Raw genomic sequence first — 22,815 nt, 5'->3', positions numbered from 1 at the left:
TTCAATCCCCAGTCAAGGGCACTTTCCTACGTTGCAGTTCTATCCCCAGCCTCGTCTGGGGAAGGCAACCAATCAATGTATCTTTCTCACATCAATATTTCTCTCTCCCTCCCCCGCTCCTTTCCACTCCCTAAAAAAAAAAAAAAAAAAAAAAAAAAAAAAAAAAAAAAAAAAAAAATCAATGGAAAAAATATCTTCCAGGAAATTAAAAATGATGGCAGAGTAAGTGGATGTTGCACAGACACAAATTGGAATTGCAACTAAAATACAGAAAAATTTCTTGAATAATCAATGGAAGACCCGTAGGAGAGAACCCTCCTACCTGAGGACTGAAAGTGGAGACTGCATGGAGACTGTAAGGACAGAGGCATGCTAGGGCTGGCCAGACACCCACACACATAAGTTCAGAGAGAGATCTCAGCTGTGGGGGTTTCCACTGAAAACTCTGGGGTTTAATCTCCAACCTGGGATCCCCAGCAGAGCACCAGAACTAAGAAGGGTACCCACATAACATCTAGGTGTGAAAAGTAGTGGGGCTGCCATCGGCCAGGAAGAGATGGCTGGAAATTCAGACCCCCCTCTTAAAGGGCCAACATACAAAATTCCCATGCAGCCACTCACCTTGTGCTCCAGCACGGGGAGGGCTGAGTAGGCTGGAGCTATATGAGCAGAAGCCAGGGTTGGAGGCTCTGGACCTTAAATTAGACCTCAGAAGGCAGACATCCTGATTTCCTGTGCTGAGTCATTCCCTCACTCTGCATAAGTCATCTCTCTCACACAGACATTTGGCATTTTTTCCTGGGGGAAGATAGCTGACCCACCCAATTGGAAAACCCCTTGTCCCAAGGTGTGGAGTTGCTGGCGGCCATTAGAAGACTGAGAATAATTAGCCTTCTGGCAGAAGCAATCAACCAGCCCTACTGGGAAAAATTCTTATCATACCTGTGGACAATTGCCTAAGGTCTATTCAAAGCTAAATGCAATCAGTCTGCAAGCAGGGGCAGTCTCTAGAGGCTTTGAGTCTTTGCCTGATCTAATTAGTCAGTGTTTGACATTGTCTTGCACTAGTGATTGAAAGGCGTAGCAGATCTACCTAAAACATAGTCACAAACCCAAAACAGGTACCCAAAATGAGGAGACAAAGAAACGACGTTCAAATGAAAGAATAAGAGAATTCTCCAGAAAAGATAAACAAAATGGAGATAAGAAATTTATTTGAAACAGAGTTCAGAATAATGATGATAAAGATGCTCAACAGCATGACAAAAGAAACAGTAACTATGAAAAAAGAAATAAAGAATAACACAGCACAAATAAAGAACACATTGGAAGGAATATACAGCAGAGTAGGGGAAGATGAGGATTGAATCAGTGAATTAGAAGATAAGGTTGAAAAAAATTAATCAGAAAACGAAAAAGAAAAAAATAATTAAAAAACAAGAGGACAGCTTAAAGGAGCTATGGGGCAATATGAAACATAAACAATATTAACATAGCAGGTGTATCAGAAAAGGCAGAAAGGGAGAAAGAGATAGAGAACATATTGAAGAAATAATGGCAGAAAACTTCCCTAACCTGGAAAAAGAAAAAGTCACAAAAGTTCAGGAGGCACAGAGTCCCAAGCAAGAAGAACCCAAGCAGGCCTATGCTCAGACACATTGTAATTAAAATGCCAAAAATTAAAGACAAAGAGAGAATCTTAAAAGCAGTAAGAGAAAAGAAAAAAAGGCTAACGTAGTTTATCACAACCATACCAACATTACAAAAAATGCTAAAGGGGCTCTCTTCTGCCATGCTGTTGGCGTGTGTGGGACAGAGCCCATGCTAGCATGGAAGAGGCTCTTTTGTTTATTGCATCAGACTCGGCTCCCCGGTGGTCCTTGGGGATCACGAAGTCTGGGCGTAACATACGGGGGATTCATCCGGGATCCCCAGAACCATGAGGGCTGCCAATCCAGAGAGCCTGACTGGCCGCGGTAAGTGTGTGTATGTCTGTGTCCTTGTGTAAGCGCTCTGAGGGACGTGGAAACCCCTCGTGTCATTGGTGCCCGAATACATCTGGCAGACGCGCCATTAAGACCAAGGGCCGGAGGATTCGGAAGTCGTTCTGACCTCCCAGGAGGGCCCCTCACATGCGAGAGAGGGATGGAAACCTCTCCCAGGACGAGGTGAGTGTCGTGAGCCCATGCCTCACATGCGGGAAAGTGATGGGAGACTTTCCCAGGTCTGATTTTGGTGTCGGCGGGTGGCGAGGCGCCCCAGGATGGAGCCGGCAAAGTGTGGCCGGCGTGGTGGTGCAGGGCCCCCTGGGGGCGTTGGGTTGGAGTGGGGGCTTCCGCGGGGCTCGGTCTGCATGTCGAAGTGCATCTGAGCAGCGGCAGCCTCACTCGAGGGGCAGGCACCTGCGTTAATTTTGCTGGCTGCCTGGAGAAGGGGAGGCGGAGCCGGAAGCCGCTGGGGCGACCCGGGCTCCCTCCCTGTCTCCTCGGGGGCTGCCTGAGCAGCGCGGCTGGGGCGGCGGTGGCAGCAGCCTCGCTCTGGGGACCTGGGCCCAGGGCCGGGGTGGCAGCATTGGGTCCTGGAGAAGAGGCCTCATGGGCGAATTTGTGTGCTCTTGTAAAGGCGGGAGAGAAGTGGACCTCTCCCAAGTCTGGTTTTAAGTTGAAATGTTGATGTTGGGCACCCTCTTGTTGGTTGTTGTTTTTTTCTGTGTTGTGGAGGCCCGGAATGGCCAATGGCAGACTCATTCTAGTGGGAGGCCAGCTTTCAATGTCAGAGGGCCACTGGTCGGCGTGAGGTTGTTGTTTGGTTTGGCTTCCACGGAGTTGGAAGACTGTTCTCAGGAGCCCTCTGTTTCTGTGTTCTTTGTAAACTTGCTATTCCCTCCCCTCAAAGCAGGCAAGAGGTGGGGGAGGGGAGACACGGGGCGAAGCCACTCCTCAAGAAAGTTTTTATGCATCTCGAATTCCTGTGCTCATGTAAAGAGAAAAGTCCAGTTCAAAACAATTGCGCATAGTTTTGTGCAGTACTTAACCTCTTTTCTGTGTACAGAATGAGCTTTTAAAAATGGTGGAGATTAACTGGGAAATAAATTAAAACTGGTTTCCCAAGGCATTGTAAGCAGCTTTTGAAATTTCCCACCCTGAGGCAGGAACTAGATGGTAAAGGTAACAAGTTTACATATGAATGGCTGGGATCTTCAGCTAAAGAATGTGTTCAAGGGCATTTGAATGGCTACACCGATATTTCTCTTTGTCCAATCCCTCCCCCAGTGATCTACAGGGAATGGCCAGATCTGTTGCTGAAATTTCACCCTACGTTGCCAGCACCAGTTTGGCTCAGTGCATAGAGCGTTGGCCTGCGGTCTGCAAGGTCCCGGGTTCGATTCCAGTCAAGGGCATGTACCTTGGTTGCGGGCACATCCCTAGTAGGGGGTGTGCAAGAGGCAGCTGATCGATGATTCTCTCTCATCGATGTTTCTAACTCTCTATCCCTCTCTTCCTCTCTGTGAAAAATCAATAAAATATATTAACAGAAAAAAGAAACTTCTCCCTAAGTAAGCAGGATGTAAGAGAAGGAAGAGACATAGTAAAGTAGTTTAGATTTGCCTCATGAAAAATCTAGAGGACAGAATTGCAGCTCTTAATTGATTACACCTTGTATTTTTCTTAGAAATGTAGTGTTATTTAAGAAATTCCAAATATATTTGACTTGCCAGCTTTAAAAGTTCGAAGTATAAATTAAATTGGGAGGAGTTAATTGCGGTAACTAAATGCCTAGAGTATGGCAGGCTGAACTGTATTACATGTGTTAAAAATAAGCAGTAATGATTAAAGATCTCAAGGATTGATTTGTTCTCATTTGTTAGATGAGAAATCTATGTGATGCTTACACTTAAAAAATTATTTTAAGTCAGCGATGCAGTATTTTTTGAAGTCGGTTTTTCTGAAGTGATATTTTAATGTAACATGTAAAACTTTTATATTTGACCTGTTTTGTTTTGCTTTATATGCCATTGTTGTCATTTGTAATCACATTGTAAGCTTGAATTTGGGCTTATACCTGCATTTTGTATTTTGTAAACTTTAGGGAGTCATTTCAAAAGTTTATAATTTATTTAGAATTGTGCTAAAACAATGAAAATAATTATTTGTATGATTTAACCCCCTGCGACTGCTTGGACAATTTTCACTGATGTTCTGCCCCTGGGGGGGTGGGGGGGTGGCACACTTAGAAATGCAGATAAATCTGTTATCTGTAGGAAAAATGTGGCATTTTAAATTTCAAGCAGCTGGAGGCCTGGGAACAGGGTACTGGACCTGCTCCCTCCTCCCTTGCCTTTTCTTTAAAATTTGAGGCATGGTTATGTATTTTTGAAGGATATAGAAAGAAAGTTTAGAAGTTAATTTGAAATTATAAAAGGCCAGCAACTAATAGGAAGGAATTAGTATGTTTATTGTAGAAAGCAGGGAGCCTCCTTGGACATCGAAGGATTGTGGACCTCAGAAGGAACAGGTACTGAAGGAACACAGCTGCTAAACTGGACAATGGGCCTTTGAGGAGCTAAAGAAGGCTCTTGTCTCAGCACCTGCCCTAGCCTTGCCAGATGTCACGAAGCCCGGCTTCCACCTCTACATGGGTGAGGTAAGGGGCATTGCCACAGAGGTTCTCACTCAGACTCTAGGTCCCTGGAAGAGACCTGTTGCCTATCTGTCTAACAGACTGGACCCTGTGGCAGCAGGGTGGCCAGTGTGCTTCCAGGCAGTGGCCACCACAGCATTGTTGGTGAAGGAGGCAGATAAGCAGACTCTGGGCCAACCTATTCTCCTGGACCAGCCCTGTGTCTGGTTTCATAACACTCTGGCCATCAACCCTGCCAGCCTGCTTCCAGATGATGATGAAGGAACCCATTCATGACTGCACAGAGGTAAAAGACGACAAAGTACTGTTCACGGATGGGAGCAGTTACGTTCAGGCTGGGACCTGATATGCAGAGGCAGTGGTAGTCAACCTGGACCACACCATTTGGGCACAGTTCCTGAACTTTTGGCATTAATCCTGGCCCTTTGATGGAGATACTGTGCCATCCACAGAGAAAAGAGGGTTACCAACTAGAACCGGAAGGAATTGGCTGAATAGAAGCAAGCCACCGAAGGACCAGATAATTGGTGGACCCTCCATATGCAAGACTGTTGGTCCCAGAGGACCTAGGTCAGAGTTGCCCAGTGACACCAGGTTACCCACTTAAGTGTCACCAAAACTTCTGAACTTCTGTGAGGCAGAGTTGCTAGAAGTACTGTCTGTGCACAGGTAAATGCTAAGCAAGGTAAGGGGGTCCCCCTGGGGATTCTGGTCCCAGGGAACTTCCCCAAGAGAGCATTGGTACGGTGTTTCCCCCAAAATAAGACATCCTTCGAAAATAAAATCTACTTACATGTTTCCTTCTGAGTGAAATATAAGGCATCCCCCCGAAAATAAGGCTCCCCTAGGCTAAACATGAGATTTGTTCCACTGATTCTGAAAGAAATGGAGTCACAAGAAATTCACCAGGAAATTCAGGAATTGGATTGTTATGATGATGTTCCAGAAGATGATGACATGATTGTCATTGAATAAATGAGTAAATTTTTGATACTGTAGGATTCACAGTTTGGTTTGTGTTGACAACTACCGTACTACAGTACCGTACACAGGTAATAATTTTCCTTTATTTTCATTTAACAATAAATGTGTACTGTATTATTCTTCATGGAAAAATAAGACATCCCCTAAAAATAAGACCTAGCGCATCTTTGGGAGCAAAAATTAATATAAGATACAGTCTTATTTTCGGGTAAACAGGGTAGGTGGATTTCAGAGATTAAGCCACCAGCAATAAGGTCTAGTTTTTGTAGACACTTCAGATTAGGTTGAAGTATACACCACTAGGATAGAAACTGCCTCTATAATAATCAAGAGACTACTCCAGATTATACCAGTATCAGATAACAGCCCCACCTTTGTAGCCAAGGTATCTCAAAGTATAGCTGTAGCCTTAGGACAGGCATAAGCAGGACTCTGAAAAGGGGTTTAACTAAATGTGTCCTAGAATCGGTGAAAATTGTACCAACCCCCTGTCCTTTGCCCTCTTATGGGCCAGGTGTACCCCCTACTGGGATGGATTTCCCCCCTCTTTTTGGATCATGTATGGTAAACCTTCCTCCATCCTTCTCAGAGTCAGGGAGAAGGAGAAAACTGGAATTGATAACCATTCCCTTGCTCAAGTCCTTACAGGCTCTGCAGTTTGCTTTTTCCAGATGCACTGCCAGTGCCCACCGCAGACCCTGTAGCCAGGGAACTCAGTGTGGGTAAAGAAATTCACTGCCCAAGGACTCAAAGGGACGCTACACTGTTATCCTGAGCATGCCCACTGCTGTTGAAGTAGATGGCACCCAGACCTGACTAAATGACTCCCAGTTCCTGCATGGTCTGGATCCTGGCAACTAGCGGCCTCACCTGTGAGATCCCAGCCTGGGCTCCACACAGGCCAGGAGGCGAATTGATGCCTGCAGGAGGGGAACTGGATTCAGTGAGGACAATACTGATGAGAACTGTGGTACTAAGGATCTTGGTAACTGTATTTGTTGTTTATGCTGAAAGGAAGTAGGCTGAGTCAATTATTTGACTCATGCACATAAGACAAGGGGGGAATGAGAGGGCAGGACAGGGTGAGGATAAACTCCTGACTCCACTGTGGGGCAGGATGGAGTTATCCTCCATTTTGTGTAACTGGACCTTAGCCCTCGCCCAACCAATCAGGGTCAGCCAAAGCAGTGACATCACCACCGGAGTAAAACCCCAGGGCTTGGCGAAATTCGCTCTCTCTTCTGCCATGCTGTCGGCATGAGTGGGACAGAGTCCATGCTAGCATGGAAGAGGCTCTTTTGTTTATTGCATCGGACTCGGCTCTCTGGTGGTCCTTGGGGATAACGAAGTCTGGGTGTAACAACACAATGGAATAGACTGAGAAGTAAACATTCTAGACCAGTCTGGGAAAACGTATGGTGGGAGGATGTTTATGAATCCATGTGCAGATAAAACACAAATATGTCTTGTATAATATACTCCTTTTTCCCCCCCGAAAGTGTGTTGATAATACCCTGGTGAGTGAAACACACACTTTTCTTCCTAAATACATTGATCTCATTGTAAAAAAAAAAAAAAAAGCTAAAGGGACTGCTGTAATAGAGGACTTTAAGTGCACACGGGTCATTCACACAGATAGGCTACATGTTAGGACACAAATCTCTACAAGTTCAAGAAGACTGAAATCATATCAAGTATCTTCTCAGATCACAGTGGAATGAAATTAGAAATCAACTATAGTAAAAAACACCCAAACACATTCAAACTCATGGAGGCTAAATAGTATGTTATTAAGCAATGAATGAGTTACCAATAAAAATCAAGAAAGAAATCAAACACTTCCTGGAAACAAATGAAAATGAACACACAACAACCCCAAATCTCTGTGACACAGCCAAAGCAGTCCTGAGAGGGAAGTTCATAGCACTACGTCAAAAAACAAGAAAAATCAACAATAAACTATTTAACCCTCCAACTTAAAGAACTAGAAAGAGAACAAGAAAAGCCCAGAGTAAATAGGAGAAAGGAAATAATAAAGATTAGAGCAGAAATAAATGACATAAAGACTAAAACAAAAAAAAACCACACACACACACACACACACACACACACACACACAAAATCAATAAAACCAAGAGCTAGTTCTTTGAAAGGATAAACAAGATTGTAAGAAAACACTATAAACAACTATATGCCAACAAATGGACAATGGGAATGAAATGGACAAATTCATAGAAAAATACAACCTCCCAAAACTGAATCAGGAAGAATCAGAAAACCTGAATAGGCCAATAACAACTAAGGAAATAGGAGCAATAAAAAAAAAAAAAACCACACAAAAAAAAACACAAAAAAAAAAACCTCCCAGCAAATAAAAGCCCAGGTCCAGATGGCTTCACAGGAGTTTTACCACATTCAAAGAAGAACTAAGACCTCTACTCCTCAAACTATTTCAGAAAATGCAAGAGGAAGGAACACTTCCAAACCCTTTTCATGAGGCCAGCATTATCCTAATTCCAAAACCAGATAAAGACACTACAGAGGCCAATATCTCTGATGATCAGAAATGCTAGAATCCTCAACAAAACATTAGCAAATCGGATCCAGTAATATATTTAAAAGGTCATACACCGTGACCAAGCGGGATTTATTCCAGGGATGCAAGGCTGGTACAATATTCACAAGTCAATAAATGTGACATATCACATAAATCAAAAATCATATGATCATATCCATACATGCAGAAAAAGCATTAGCAAAAACCCAACACCCATTTTTGATAAAAACTCTCAGCAAAGTGGGAATAGAGGAAGCATATCTCAACATGATAAAGGCCATATATGACAAACCTATAGTCAACTCAATGGGCAAAAACTAAACCCAATTCCAATTCCCCCTAAGAATAGGAACAAGACAGGGATGTCCACTTTCACCACACCTGTTAAACAGTACTAGCATCCAAACTGGAAAGGAGAAAGTAAAACTCTCATTATTCACAGGTGACATGATATTGTACATAGAGAATCCTAAAGACTACTAGGTTTAATAAGTGAATTAAATTCAGTGGCTTATTATTACATTAACTAGAGGCCCATTGCACCTCCCTCCCCTTGGCTTCCAGCACCAGTTTTTCTCTGGCACCTGGGACCCAGGCCTTTGCTCCGGCCAGAGTCTGCCTTCTACGTCTTCGCTGCAGACCCCGGAGTCTGCCTTCTTCATCTTCGCTGCAGACTCTGGAGTCTGCAGTCTTGTCTTTGCTAAGGCACTCCGCTCCTATAGATCCCTTAGCCCCCTGCCCTCCCTCTCATAGCAGGCATCCTGCCCTTCCCTGCCACTCTGCACCTGGAGCAGATGGGCGGCCGCCATCTTTGGCCTTCCAATTTGCATACTCAATCTGATTGACTGTGGGCATAGTGGAGGTAGAGTCAATTTACATGTTTTTCTATTATTAGGTAAGATAATGAATTCTCAGAAAGAGACACTGAACAAACAATCCTGTTTACCATTGCAACAAAAAAATTAAGATACTTGGGAATAAAACTTAACCAAAGAGGTAAAAAATCAGTACTTGGAAAACTACGTTGAAAAAAAAGAGAAGATATGAACAAATGGAAGAATATACTGTGTTCATGGATTGGTAGAATCGTCTATACTACCCAAGGCAATCTACAGATTCAATGAAATCCCTATTAAAATACCAATGGCATATTTCACAAATCTAGAACAAATACTACAAAATTTTATATGGAATAAAAAAGACCCCGAATGGCTGAAGCAATCTTGAGAAACACTGACTAGGTTGGAGGAAGCACAATACCAGATATCAAGACATACCACAAAGCCACTGTAATCAATCAGCCTGGGACGGCACAAGAACAAGCAACAGACCAATGGAACAGAGTAGAGAACACAGAAATAGACCCAAGCCATTATGCTCAATTAATATTTGACAAAGGAGGCAAGAGCACATAATGGAGTCAAGCCAGTCTCTTCAATAAATGGTGCTAGGAAAATGAACAGATACATGCAAAAATATGAAACCAGACCACCAACTTACACCATACACAAGAATAAACTCAAAATGGCTAAAAAATATAAGTCAGGACACAAGAAACCATAGGCAGCAAAATCTCAGACATCTCTCATAGCAATTTCTCCTAGGGCAGTGGTCGGAAAACTCATTAGTCAACAGAGCCAAATATCAACAGTACGACGATTGAAATTTCTTTGGAGAGACAAATTTTTTAAACTTAAACTTCTTCTAATGCCACTTCTTTTAAAATAGACTTGCGCAGGCCATGGTATTTTGTGGAAGAGCCAGACTCAAGGGGCCAAAGAGCCCCAGGTGGCTCATGAGCCACAGTTTGCTGACCACAGTCCTATGGCAAAGGAAACTGAGGAAAAAATAAACAAGTGGGACCACATCAAAACAAAAAGCTACTGTACAGCAAATAAACCATCAACAAAATGGAAAGGGAGCCCACTGCATGGAAGAACATATTCAGCAATGATATACCTGATAAAGAGTTAATTTCCAAAATATACAAGGAACTCATACACCTTAACAAAAGGAAGACAAACAATTCAATTTAAAAATGGGCAAAGGGGTTCGAGCTAAACCCCAGCACGGGCGGCAGCAAAAGCCCAGGAATGCAGGGGTGACACGTCCGGTGGCCGCACAGTGACGGTCTCGCTGGGCCCTCAGCGGGTCGCCAGCCAGCCCGAGCACGGCATCGACCCCATCCGTGTGGCCACGCGCAAAGGTGGGCAGCTGTGGTCCTGAGGACGTGGGCGCGGGTGCGGGGAGCGGCGGCAAGCCCGCGCCTGAAGGGGTCTTGGTGGGTGCGAGGCCACCTCATCCTGGGGCACTCCTACGGGCGCCTTTCCCGGACTTTGTAGGGAAAGTCAGGTGCATCACATGAGTGACCCCCACTGTCACCTGCAGGGAGAAATGGGGCCCAGCAGGACTGGCTCAGGGTGCAGTGGGACAGGAAGTGGGGCGTCCCCCACTCGAGTTCACCCCCCAGCTAAGTGCTGCTGGCTTCAGAAAAAGGCACCCGTGGGCCGGTGAGGCGCCCCTTCTGCGTGTGACCACGAACTGCAAGCCCGAAGCTCAGGCTCCGGCCACCGCTGCTCTCCCAGCGTACAGAGTCTGTTCCTATCAATTACCGGAGCCATAAAGAAAACAATCTGAGCTGTCATGATGAGGTGTTGCCACATCTGCAAACTTCCTGGCTGAGTGCTGGGCACCTTCATCCTCCGCCTCTCTCTGGTGGCCTTCCTCATGCTGCTCCTGGTGGCTGGGGCGCTGACCACTCTCCTTCCCAACAACAAAGACAAGATGCTCTGGTGGCGGAGGGAGGTGAAGGCCCAGGGCCAGTCCGCCCTGGCTTCCTTCACTCTCATCATGCAGCCGTACAACAGGTCAGATCTGCTGCTGCTGCTGCTGCTGCGGCTGCTCAATCACTACCAGGCAGTGCCGAGCTGCACAAAGCCATCGTGCTGCGGGACAATGCTGGGGAGAAGCCACCGGAGGACTTATGGAATTCTCTGGGGCCGCACCCGGGCCCGTGATCTTCAAACCCCAGACCGCCATCAGGATGGGAAATGGGCTCCAGGCCTTCCCTGAACTGGAGACCCAGGCGGTGCTAATGGTCAATGCCATGCTAATCAGCGCCCAAGACCTGGTGGCTGCTTTCTCCGTTTGGCAGGAAGCACGCTTCCACTGCGTCGCGCGCCTACAGCTACTGAGGCTTTGAGCATGGGGGACGGGGACCAGTACTCCACGGTGCTGATTGGGCCTCCTCCTTCAGCAGCAAGTACCTCGAGCTCCTCCAGAGGCAGCCCGCAGCCGTCCACACCCTGGCCGATGACATGCAAAACTGTGACGACGTTGCCATGAACTTCCTCATTGCCAAGCACACGGGGAAGACTTCGGGGGTGTTTGTAAAGCCTGTGAACATGGGAAACTTGGAGAAAGAAACCAGTGGGAGCCATTCGGGAATGTAACATCGAGCGGAGAACTTCCTGAAGAGGTCTTACTGCGTCAATAAGCTTGTCAGCGTCTATGGCGGCATGTCCCTCAGTACTCCAACCTCATGATCGCTCAGTTCAGCTTTCCCTATGCCAACCACAAAAGTAAGCTGTGTCCGAAACCGGTCTGGCTCAGTGGTAGAGTGTCGGTCTGCGGACTGAAAGGTCCCAGGTTCGACTCCGGTCAAGGGCATGTACATTGGTAGCGGGCACATCCCTGGTATGGGGTGTGCAAGAGGCAGCTGGTCGATGTTTCTCTCTCATCGATGTTTCTAGATCTCTACCCCACTCCCTTCCTCTCTGTAAAAAAATCAATGATATATTAAAAAAAAAAAAAAAAAGTGAGCTGTGAACGTCAAGCAGAAACAAACCTCACGCGGCTTAGCGGTTGAGTAGCTTCTTCACTCGGGTTGCTTGTTTGTTTTTTAAGCAACATCACGAGCCTTTATCCACTCTGGAAGTCTCTACAAAGGAAAAAATTGCAGCACTTCTTGGATGTAAAAGCCACATGAACTTCAAAACCCAAGAGCCGAGGAGGTCTCCTGTGAGGAGTGTTCACACATGGACATAACTCCTGGGTCAGTGACTTGACCGTGGATTCTGAAATGGCCCTACGGTTTCTTTGATGCCTGGCATTTGCCTTAAGGACTCACTGTGAGCTGTTTCCAGGACCAGAAGCGTTTCAGCTTTTTCACTAAAGGACAGTCGCTTGCATTCAAATCCTGAGATGCTTCTTAGCAAAGCCCATGAAGCTGGGAAAAGGCACGAGGAACGATGGGTCTCACCCGTATCACACAGTGGAACTTTCCTGACTCGGTGTTCAGCGTCCCTGTGGTCCCTCAGCCAGCCTCCCCAGGGCTGACTCAGCCTGGCTCGGCTTTGGGGCGACCATCATGCTTTTCTTTCTGTCCATAAGCCTGCGGGACTCTGGGCTTCCTGTGCGAGCGGAAGGACGTCTGTCTCTGTCCTGCTCGATCTCCACGAACGTTTCCTGCATGGATCACAGGAAAGTGCAGCTGCTGTTTGTGTAAGCAGCTCACATGCGGCCAGGAGTCGATGTTTTACCAGGTTCAGGTGGTGCATTTCTGTCACTGAGCCTGACCTCGAGATGGTACATTGGTTTTTACACTTTATAAAAGATCCCTTCTGAAAGAATGATGAGTAGGCACAGGCAGAAGTCAAAACTCTAGTGTCAAAAGATCTTTACTGTGGGGGCATAGGTTATAACATGGATGCTCGAGTCGTGTGTGTTATACAGTCTCTTGCATTCAGAACTTTTTTTTTTCCTCTCCCCACAAAAAAAGAATTAAGACAGTGTTCATCATGAAATTTTGGTTACAAAAAAAATTTTGGTTACAAGAAAAAGTAAGGGATCTTTCTCACAGTGGAGGAATTCTGTAGGGAGTTTGCCAGGTTATGTTACATTGCCCACGCTGCTGTAAGAGCTGGTATGTGTTCCACGGTGTCTGTCTGGTCCTTGCTCACCACTGGCAGCGAGGAGCACTTACGTAGGCCCTTCTCCTCCTCCCATAATGCCATTCTATCCCCACAACTGCAAAGCTATGAAAACATCATAATCCTGGTTTATGTTCCAACAATGAGGTATTTGTATAGTTAGTCCACTATGTCTTATTTCTTTTGCATTGGCATGTGTGTGTGCGCTAGTGCAGTCAGATAAAGAGAGTAGAAAGCAGAACCTCTCTAAGAACGTAACGTTAGTTATCTGCTCTGTCCTCTTGGGATTGCACTGTCATATAAATAAAATGAGCTTTTACAAAAAAAAAAAAAAAAAAAAAAAAAAGGCAAAGGCCTGGTTGGCGTGGCTCATGGTTCAGCGTAGACCTATGAACCAGATCATGATTCAATTCCCTGTGAAGGCATATGCATGGGTTGTAAGCTCAGTCCACAGTGTGGGGCGTGCAGGAGGCAGCCAATCAATGATTCTCTCCCATCGTTGATGTTTCTCTCTCTCCTTCTCCCTTCCTCTCTGAAATCAATAAAAGTAATTCTTTTAAAAAATGGGCAAAGTATCTAAATAGACCCTTCTCCAAAGAGGACATACAGATGGCCAAGAGACATATGAAAACAAAGCTCAAAGTCACTGATCATCAGGGAGATGCAAATTAAAACGACAATGATGTATCATCTCACACCTGTCAGAATGGCCACCATCAACAAATCAACACATGACAACTGCTGGCAAGGATGTGGAGGAAAGGGAACCCTAGGACACTGCTGGTGGGAATGCAGACTGATGCAGCCACTGTGGAGAACAGTATAGCATTTCCTAAAAAAATTAAATATGGAACTGCCATTTGACCCAATGATCACACGACTAGGAATATATCCTAAGAAACCTGAAGCACCAATCAGAAAGAATGTATGCGCCCCTATGTTCATAGCAGCACAATTTACAATAGTTAAGATCTGAAAAGAGCCTCAGTGCCCATCAGTAGGTGAGTGGATAGAAAGATGTGGTACATTACACCATGGAACACTATGCAGCAGTGACAAAGAAGGATCTCTTACCCTGTGAGACAGCATGGAGGGACTGGAGAGGATCACGCTTTGTGGAATAAGTCAGTCAGAGAAAGGCACGTGTCACATGATCTCACTCATGCAGAATATAATTATAAGATAAACTGATGAGCGGAGTGGATCCAGAGACATGGAAGCATGGAACAGAGTGCGGCATCTCAGAGGGAAGGCGGGGGCGGGAGGATGGGGGGAGGTAATCACCAAAGACATTGTCTGCAGATATGCATCACCCTTGGGCAGGTACAATTACATGGTAAAAAGCTGGATGGGGGATGGGGGATGAGTTGGAAGAAGTTAAGGGGGGTGGGGGAGAAGGGGACATACATAACACTTTCAATAATAAAGATTAATGAGAAAAAATTGCCCTAGCTGGTTTGGCTCAGTGGATCAAGTGTCGACCTGCAAACTGAAGGGTCCCAGGTTCAATTCTGGTCAAGGGCACATGCCTAGGTTACAGGCTTGATCCCTAGTAGGGGGCATGTAGGAGGCAGCTAATCAATGATTCTCATCTATCTCTCTTTCCCTTTCTCGTCCTCTCTGAAATCTATAAAAATAAAATATTTTTTAAAAGATTAAAAAAATAATTAGAGAAACCAAGATGGCAGCATAGGGTAGACACCTGAATGCAGCCTACCACAACAATTTTGAATTTAGAACTGGAAAAAGGGGAAACATCGCCCTGAAGCGCCCAACTGGCTGAGAGGAGGCTATGCCATCTGGGAAGGAAAGAGAAGGCACACTGAGCTTCAGGAACTGTGAAGGTGCGGTGAACTGCGCCCGCGAAAAAACGGCCTACTGGCTTACTCCCAGCATGCAGAGAGGGCGGGCAGAGTTCGCTACTGGCTTGCTCCCGGAGCGTAGAGAAGGTGGACAGCTAATGCGCAGCTAGCTTTCTTGTTCGGGAGGAAAACAGAATCACCCTATTGCTCTGATAGATGGCCCCAGACAGGGAGAGGCCAGACTGTCAGACAGTGGGCAGAGATCTCTTGGAGGTGTGTGAAACCAGCAGCCATTATTGCGGGACTCAGAAACCAGACCCTCGTAGGGAGGGGCTGACCAAAGCTTGTCTGCACCACCCGAGACTCCGCCCCATCCAAGTGGAGCACAGAAGCCCTTCCAGTGGCTAGCTTTCTCGTTCGCAGCAAATAGGACTCTCCTAGGGAGGGACAGACAGGAATCCAAAGCTTGTCTGTGCCTATACCAAAGAGGTGCGCGCACCTGCAACCAATCTTGTGGGATTCACCAAAGCTTGTCTGTGCCACCCGAGACTCCGCCCCATCCAAGCAGAATACAGAAACCCTCCTAGTTTAGACACTTCTGATCCTCATAGCCAATTGGCTTGGAGATCAACGCTTCCCAGTGATACCAACAACAAGCAAGGCTTAACAACAAGACTGCACACACAGCCCACAAAAGGCTACACCAAGACTGTCCACCTCAGGTAACTGGGAGGCTGACCCACTGAACCATGTAGGACATCTTAGCACACAAAGCCACCCTACCAACTCAGGGAAGCAGCAAAAATGCCGAGACAAGGAAACAGATCAGAAACAAAAGAAATGAAGGACAAAAAGCGACTGGATATAGAGTTCAAAACCACGTTTATAAGGTTTTTCAAGAATTTCCTAGAAAAGGCCAATAAAATAAACGAGACCTATAAGGATATGAAAAGGGATCAACTAGAAATAAAGAATACATTGTCTGAAATAAAAAATATTATACAGAGTCCTAAAAACAGAATGGAAGATCACAAGAATCGAGTCAAAGATTTGGAACACAAAGAGCCAGAGGACACTCATCCGCAGAATCAAGAAGATAAGGGAATCCAGAAAGTTGAAGATAGTGTAAGAAACCTCTGGGACAATTTCAAGCAAACCAACATCAGAATTATGGGGTCCCAGAAGAAGAGAGAGAGCAAGATACCAAAAGCATATTGGAAAAAATAGTGACAGAAAACTTCCTCCACCTGGTGAAAGAAATAGACTTACAAGTCTAGGAAGCGCACAGAACCCCAAACAAAAGGAATCCAAAGAGGACCACACCAAGACACATCATAATTAAAATTCCAAGAGCAAAAGACAAAGAAAGAATATTAAAAGCAGCAAGAGAAAAGCAAGTAGTTACCTATAAAGGAGCACCTATACGATTGTCAGCTGATTTCTCAATAGAAACTATGCAGGCCAGACAGGAATGGCAAGAAATATTCAAGGTGATGAATAGCAAGAACCTACAACCAAAAATACGCTACCCTGCCGAAACTGGTTTGGCTCAGTGAATAGAGCGTTGGCCTGCAGACTGAAAGGTCCTGGGTTCGATTCCGGTCTAGGGCACGTACCTTGGTTGTGGTCACATCCCCAATGGGAGGTATGCAAGAGGCAGCTGGTCGATGTATCTCCCTCATCTACGTTTCTAACTATCCCTCTCAATTCCTCTTTGTGTAAAATCAATTTAAAAAAACATTAAAAAAATTATTTAAAAAAAAAACTCTACCCAGCAAAGCTATCACTCAGAATCGAAGGCCAGATAAAGAGCTTCACAAATAAAAAAAAAAACTAAAGGAGTTCATCACCGACAAACCAGAATTATAAGAATTGCTGAAGGGAGTTCTTTAGGAAGAGGAAGAAGATAAAGATAAAAATTATGATCAAGAAATACGTAACTATCGCCGAAACCGCCGACACTCAGTGGTAGAGCGTCGGTCTGGGGACTGAAAGATCCCAGGTTCGATTCCGGTCAAGGGCATGTATGTTGGTTGTGGGTACATCCCCGGTGGGGGGTGTGCAAGAGGCAGCCGGTCGATGTTTCTCTCTCATCGACGTTTCTAGCTCTCTATCTCTCTCCCTTCCTCTCTGTAAAAAATCAATAAAATATATTTAAAAAAAAGAAATACGTAACTATCAACAAGTAAAACTAAAAGCCAAGGGAATTAAAAAACCCGATGAACAATATTAACTGGTGAATATAATAGAATCAGAGGTATGGAAGAGGATTCTCGGGAAAAGGGGAGTGGGGGGGGGCGGGAAGAGACTGAACAAAAACTGTGCACCTATGGATGAGGACAATGGGGGGTGGGGAAAGGGCAGAGGGTGGGGTGGGAACCTGGTGGAGGGGAGCAATTGAGGGGGAGGAAAAGAGGAACATTTGTAATAATCTGAACAATAAAGATTAAAAAAAAGAAGAAGAAAAAAAAAGAAGTAAAAAAGAAAAAAATATCCTTGGGTAAGGATTAACAAAAAACAAAAAAAACTCTTATCAAGAACTATGTTTCACTCTTCTGAAATGATCTTGAAAACATTGAAAATGCTATATATTATGGGAAGTTATAAAATTGCAAGTGTAGATGAATAGAACAAAGGTGGAGAAAGGAAGAAGTCACCCTTTTCTTACCATTTCATGCTTAACACCTCATTTTGTCTTCTCCAGCCTCAGACTAGAAATTATACCATTAATTCCTCTGGTTCTCAGGCCTTTGGATTGAATTTCACCACTCTGTTTTCTTTTTCTTTTTTTTTTAAAATATATTTTATTGATTTTTCACAGAGAAGAGAAAGGGATAGAGAATTAGAAACATTGATGAAAGACAATCATCGATCAGCCGCCTCCTGCACATCCCCCACTAGGGATGTGCCCGCAACCAAAGTACATGCCCCTGACTGGAATCGAACCCGGGACCTTTCAGTCCACAGGCCGACGCTCTATCCACTGAACCAAACCGGCTTCGGCACCACTCTCTTTTCTGATCTCCAGCTGGCAGATGCCAAATTATTGAATTTCTCAGCCTTCATAACCACGTCGATGGATGGGTGTGTGTAAGGAAGGTAAAAGAATGTGAAATGAATTAAGGCAAGAAGTGGGAAAATGAATTTTGGGTAAGATAAGGAACTACACCTGACCTGCTATGAAGAAGTCTATGACATGATTGAGACATCAAAAGCTTCACTTCTGAAGCTCTGTGATAGTTAGCCCTGATCTCATTTCTTAAAGAAAGGAGAAAAATATTCCCATCATCACTACCTGACATTAACCCCTTCTCTGGAACTGGTTCAGAAGATATTTTACTCACTTGTAAGTCTATATAATAAATGCTTGAGAAATGAATAATAAAAATAATAAAAAATAAAAATAAAATTGAAAGTGTAATGAGCAATAAAGAAGTAAAACCAAATGCCAATTGTCACTTTCCAAGCTTATGAATAAATGTCACCCTATCCCTATACTTAATCTCATTGTCCTAATATCCTAATACATAAAAACCCTGGGTCGAAATGACCAGTAACGACCGATGCACGAACAACCAGAAGTCAGTCCTGCAGGCATGGTGTTTCAGCACTGACTGTTGAGAGGGCTGGAAATCAGGGCCAGAGGCAGGCCTGAAGAGAAAAGCAGGGACCGATCTGTTGCATCTGTGGCAGCTTTTGATCAGCACTCACATCTCTCTTTCTCTCCCAGTCTGGCCAGCAGCCGCACCTCCATTTCGTTCCAGGCCCCATTGGTAGGCCCAGAGATGCTGACTGACATAGGAACCAACCAATCAGAACCAAATGTGGGTACTGTAGGGAGCCAATGGCTGCCTAGAAGGCAGTGCTTTTGACACTGACTGGCGTAGAAATCGACCAATCTGAACCAAATTGGCCAGCAGGGGAAGGCAGTTGGGGTGATATCAGGCTGACAGGGGAGGGCAGTTGGGGTGATATCAGGCCAGCAAGGGAGGGCAGTTAGGGGTGATCAGGCTGGCAGGCAGAGGCAATTAGAGGCGATCAAGCAGGCAGGTGAGCAGTTAGGAGCCAAGGTCCCAGTTTGCAAGAGGGATGTCCTTAACTGAAAAGGGTGCAGGCTGGGCTGAGGGAACGACCCCCCCCCCTCATGAATTTCGTGCACTGGGCCTCTAGTTCTATAATGATAATGCATTTTTAATTCTTTTAAAATATATTTTTATTGATTTCAGAGAGGAAGGGAGAGGGAGAGAGATAGAATAATCAATGATGAGAGAGAATCATTGATTGGCTGCCTCCTACACACCCCACACTGGCAATAGACCTGCAACCCAGACATGTGCCCTAACCAGGGGTTGAACCGGTGACCTCTTGGTTTCTAGGTCCATGTTCAACCATTGAGCCACATCGACCAGACAGAACACATTTTTTAAATAAAAAATATAAAGAACTTACAATGATAACTCAACATATATTAATCAACATTACTACACCTAACCCAAAGACAGTAACCCTGATGTGTAGTCAGGATAGTCCCCCAAATGCTGCTGGGTTCTGGAAGTCAGCGCAGAGTTTGTAAGCTCTCCACTGCAGCCCCAGCCCTGCGACTTCCTGACCAACAGCCCAGCATTTACGCAGGTGCTGCCATCACAGGCAAGACCCAGGTGCCTCAAAGCTGAGCTCACACAAACTATTCTTGCAACTTTTCTCCAAGTCTAAAACAAGGCAAAACAAAACTTAAAAAAAAAAAAAAATTGCATAAAAGACAGTGAAGACAGTAATGGTGTTACCTTCTTTCTTTCCTTCTCTCGTCCATCCTCTTATCCAGAGCTGCATAAATGGCATCCGCCTCCTCGTCATCCTTCTCGTAGGGCCCGCTTGAGAAGAGGCTCCCAGCATAGCCATTAAACTGGGAACCAAAACACACCCAAAGGGTCAATTTATCCTCCTACACAACCCCCACCAGCAGAGACAAAGCACTTCCAGTTGCAAATGCTAAACAATATTCTGCAACCAGACAAACCCAAATTGAGGAGTAGCAAAGCAGCTGTCAAGGGCAGGGAAGATGGAGGAGTCTAAGCAGCCAAATACAACGAGGGGCTTGGACTAGGTCCGGGACCAGAGGACACAAGATGGGAAACTATGGAATTCAGGTATCACTTGTAGATCAGGTAAGAGTGCTGTCATGTCAATTTGCTGGTTCGATAACTATACTAAGATCATGGAAGATGGAGAGAAGCCTGTGAAGGATAGCCAGAAATTCTCCCCATTTGCAAGTTCCCTGGAAATTTAAAATTATTTCTGAACTAAGTTTAGAAAGCCTTTCCTCTGAGGAAAAATGCCATTGTTAGAGCATATCTGAAGAAAACTTCAATGGACCAAACATCAATTAACAAAGAGGGTGGCCCAGCTGGTGTGGCTCAATGGTTATGCATCAACCCATGAACCAGGAGGTCATGGTTTGATTCCTAGTCAGGGTACATGTCCAGTTTGTGAGCTCGATCCCCAGTAGGGGGCAGGCAGGAGGCTCTCATCACTGCTATTTCTATCTCTCCCTCTCACTTCCTCTTTCTGAAATAAAAACAAACCTCTAACAAAGAGGGTGAACACTAAAGCAACAGAAAGCAAATACTATCACTTAATCCCACTTTACATTTTTATCTTTAAACTAGAGGCCTGGTGCGTGTGTCCCTCCCTCAGCCCAGCCTGCACTCTCTCCACTCTGGAACCCCTCGAGGGATGTCTGACTTGCCTGTATAGGCCGGATTCCACCGGCAATTGGATATCCCTCTCAGAATCCAGGACTGCTGGCTCCCAACTGCTCGCCTGCCTGCCTTCCTGATTGCCCCTAACTGCTTCTGCCTGCCAGCCTGATCACCCCTTGACCACTCTCATGCCAGCCTGATTGATGTCTAACTGTTCCCCTGCCAGCCTGTTTGCCTTCAACTTTCCTCCTCTGCCGGCCTGGTCACCCCTAACCGCCCTTCCTTGCAGGCCTGGTGCCTCCCAACTGCCCTCCCTTGCAGGCCTGGTGTCTCCCAACTGCCCTCCCTTGCAGGCCTGGTGCCTCCCAACAGCCCACCCTTGCTTGCCTAATACCCACAACTGCCCTCCCTTGCAGGCCTAGTCCTCCCAACTGCTCTCCCCTGCTGGTGGCCATCTTGTGTCCACATGGGGGCAGGATCTTTGACAGCTATTGTGTGTTGGAGGGATGGTCAATATACATATTACTCTTTTATTAGATGGAATTTTCACTGACCAAGGCTTGAGTGCCCCCTTTCCCCACAGAGCATGTCTGCTCTAGACTTCTTTTCGAGTATACTTTCCTAAATTCCAAGGGCCCTTCTGCTTCTGTAACTTGTTTCCCGAGTCTACACAGCCCAGCCGGCTCACTTCTATTACCTCTCTAACTTTTTTATTTTTGTGAGTTTATCTGAATCAAACTAAAGACATATGTCAGGAAGCAAGGTCTCAAATGCTCCTCTGTAACTTTCTAAATAAACTTGCTTTTGTAATTTGAGAGGAAAAAAATTTCACTGGCCAAGACAAAACACCAATGCAGTGGTTGTAAAAGCTGCAAGAACATGTCTCTTTAAAAAAAAAAAAAAAAGGTTTTATTGATTTGAGAAAGGAAGAGAGGAACATCAATTGGCTGCCTCCCTCATGCCCTCAACTTGGGAGCAAGCCCAAAACTGGAGTATGTGCCCTCACTGGGAATCAAACTTTTGATCCTTTGGTGCACAGCACAACTCTCAACCAACTGGGCCAGGACAGGTTGGAGAGGTAGCAATCTTTATATTTGTCCTGCTCCCCTCACTCCGCAACAGAAACCCCATGAATCGCTGTGAGTAAATGCACCGCCACATCGAGCCACCATCCAATGCCATCAGCACACAGGGTTCAGGACTGCTCAGCTGTCTGGACTGGCCGGGAGCTGGCCGGAGCCCCCACGTCACCTCGTCGTAGTTGGTGTCGTTCAGATCCTCGTCGTCGTCATCCGCAGCCTGGCTCTTCTTCATCTGGTCCCCGACGGTCCTCTTGCCCGGCGGCGCATGGCGGTCATCCACAGGGTCATTGGCATCCCGGGCGGGCCCGATGTCTGACCGGGTGGTGAAGCCAGTGGCGCTGCAGAAGACCCCAAGACGCCATTTACCTTCTCTGCTCTCCCGCCACACTCTTCACCTCTCCTAACACCTCCAGAGACGCCGGTGGTTGTGCTCTCCAGGCAGAAATCACCCTGAGGTTACTCAAACTTGCTTTTGCCACCACATCCTCCTTAGGAGGGAATGCCCAGGGCATTAGACTGCTCTCCTTCCAAGCCCCAGGCCCCATTCCCGACAACCAGGCCCTCAAACCCAAGCTAACCCCCTCAGAGTTCCTTCTGTGTCCCCCTGTGGCTCCTCTGGGCAGTTTCACCTGATGAGGGCAGTGCCATCCTGGCACCAAGGCAGACACCCTGGTATCAGCTTTGCCTCCCTCAGTCCTTCTCCATCCCATCTGTCCCCACGGTGCCCTGGGTCCAGCTCCCAACCCTTCCTTCTCAGACCGGACTCTCAACAGCTGGGAACTAAGTGAGCCCGTCCCCCGCCCCCTGCAGCTCTGAAGCTCTGCCTTCCCAATGCCCCAGGGCCACGCTGCCATCACCACACTTCTGCTCAGACTCCTCCTCTCTAGTCCCTCACCTGCCGCATCTATTTCCTAACAGCCTATCACACACAATGGCAGTTTCTCCTGTAGCCCTGCCACATTTCTGCATGCCTAAAGCCAGCTTTTCTCCTACCACTTCATCAAGCGTCCCTGGCCTCTGGACCCGAGTTCTAAATTTGTTACCCTCTGTGAACTTATTTATGCATTTGGCCCAACTCTCTTAGCCAACTACAGGTCCTCTGAGGGCACTGTCAAATAT

At 45.9% G+C, this 22,815-nt stretch overlaps 1 protein-coding gene and 1 pseudogene across 1 annotated transcript in view; one reads left to right on the top strand and one right to left on the bottom strand.

Annotated features, from left to right (window-relative positions):
* The window catches only part of PRPF6 (pre-mRNA processing factor 6), a 48,868-nt gene that overhangs the window by 25,479 nt on the left and 574 nt on the right, over nt 1-22,815 (bottom strand). Inside the window, exons 2-3 of the mRNA XM_036425850.2 lie at nt 21,866-22,034; nt 19,700-19,818 (exon numbers count right to left, since the gene is read on the bottom strand). Of these exons, the coding sequence (XP_036281743.1) occupies nt 19,700-19,818; nt 21,866-22,034 (288 nt within the window). The remainder of the gene's footprint in view (nt 1-19,699; nt 19,819-21,865; nt 22,035-22,815) is intronic.
* Nucleotides 10,085-12,554, top strand: LOC118712289 (annotated as a pseudogene).

This window comes from Pipistrellus kuhlii, unplaced genomic scaffold, assembly GCF_014108245.1.
Source record: "Pipistrellus kuhlii isolate mPipKuh1 unplaced genomic scaffold, mPipKuh1.p scaffold_m20_p_87, whole genome shotgun sequence".
NCBI classification, from domain to species: domain Eukaryota; kingdom Metazoa; phylum Chordata; class Mammalia; order Chiroptera; family Vespertilionidae; genus Pipistrellus; species Pipistrellus kuhlii.
The sequence above is the reverse complement of the archived record's forward strand: the minus strand, read 5'-3'. Positions and strand labels throughout refer to the sequence as shown.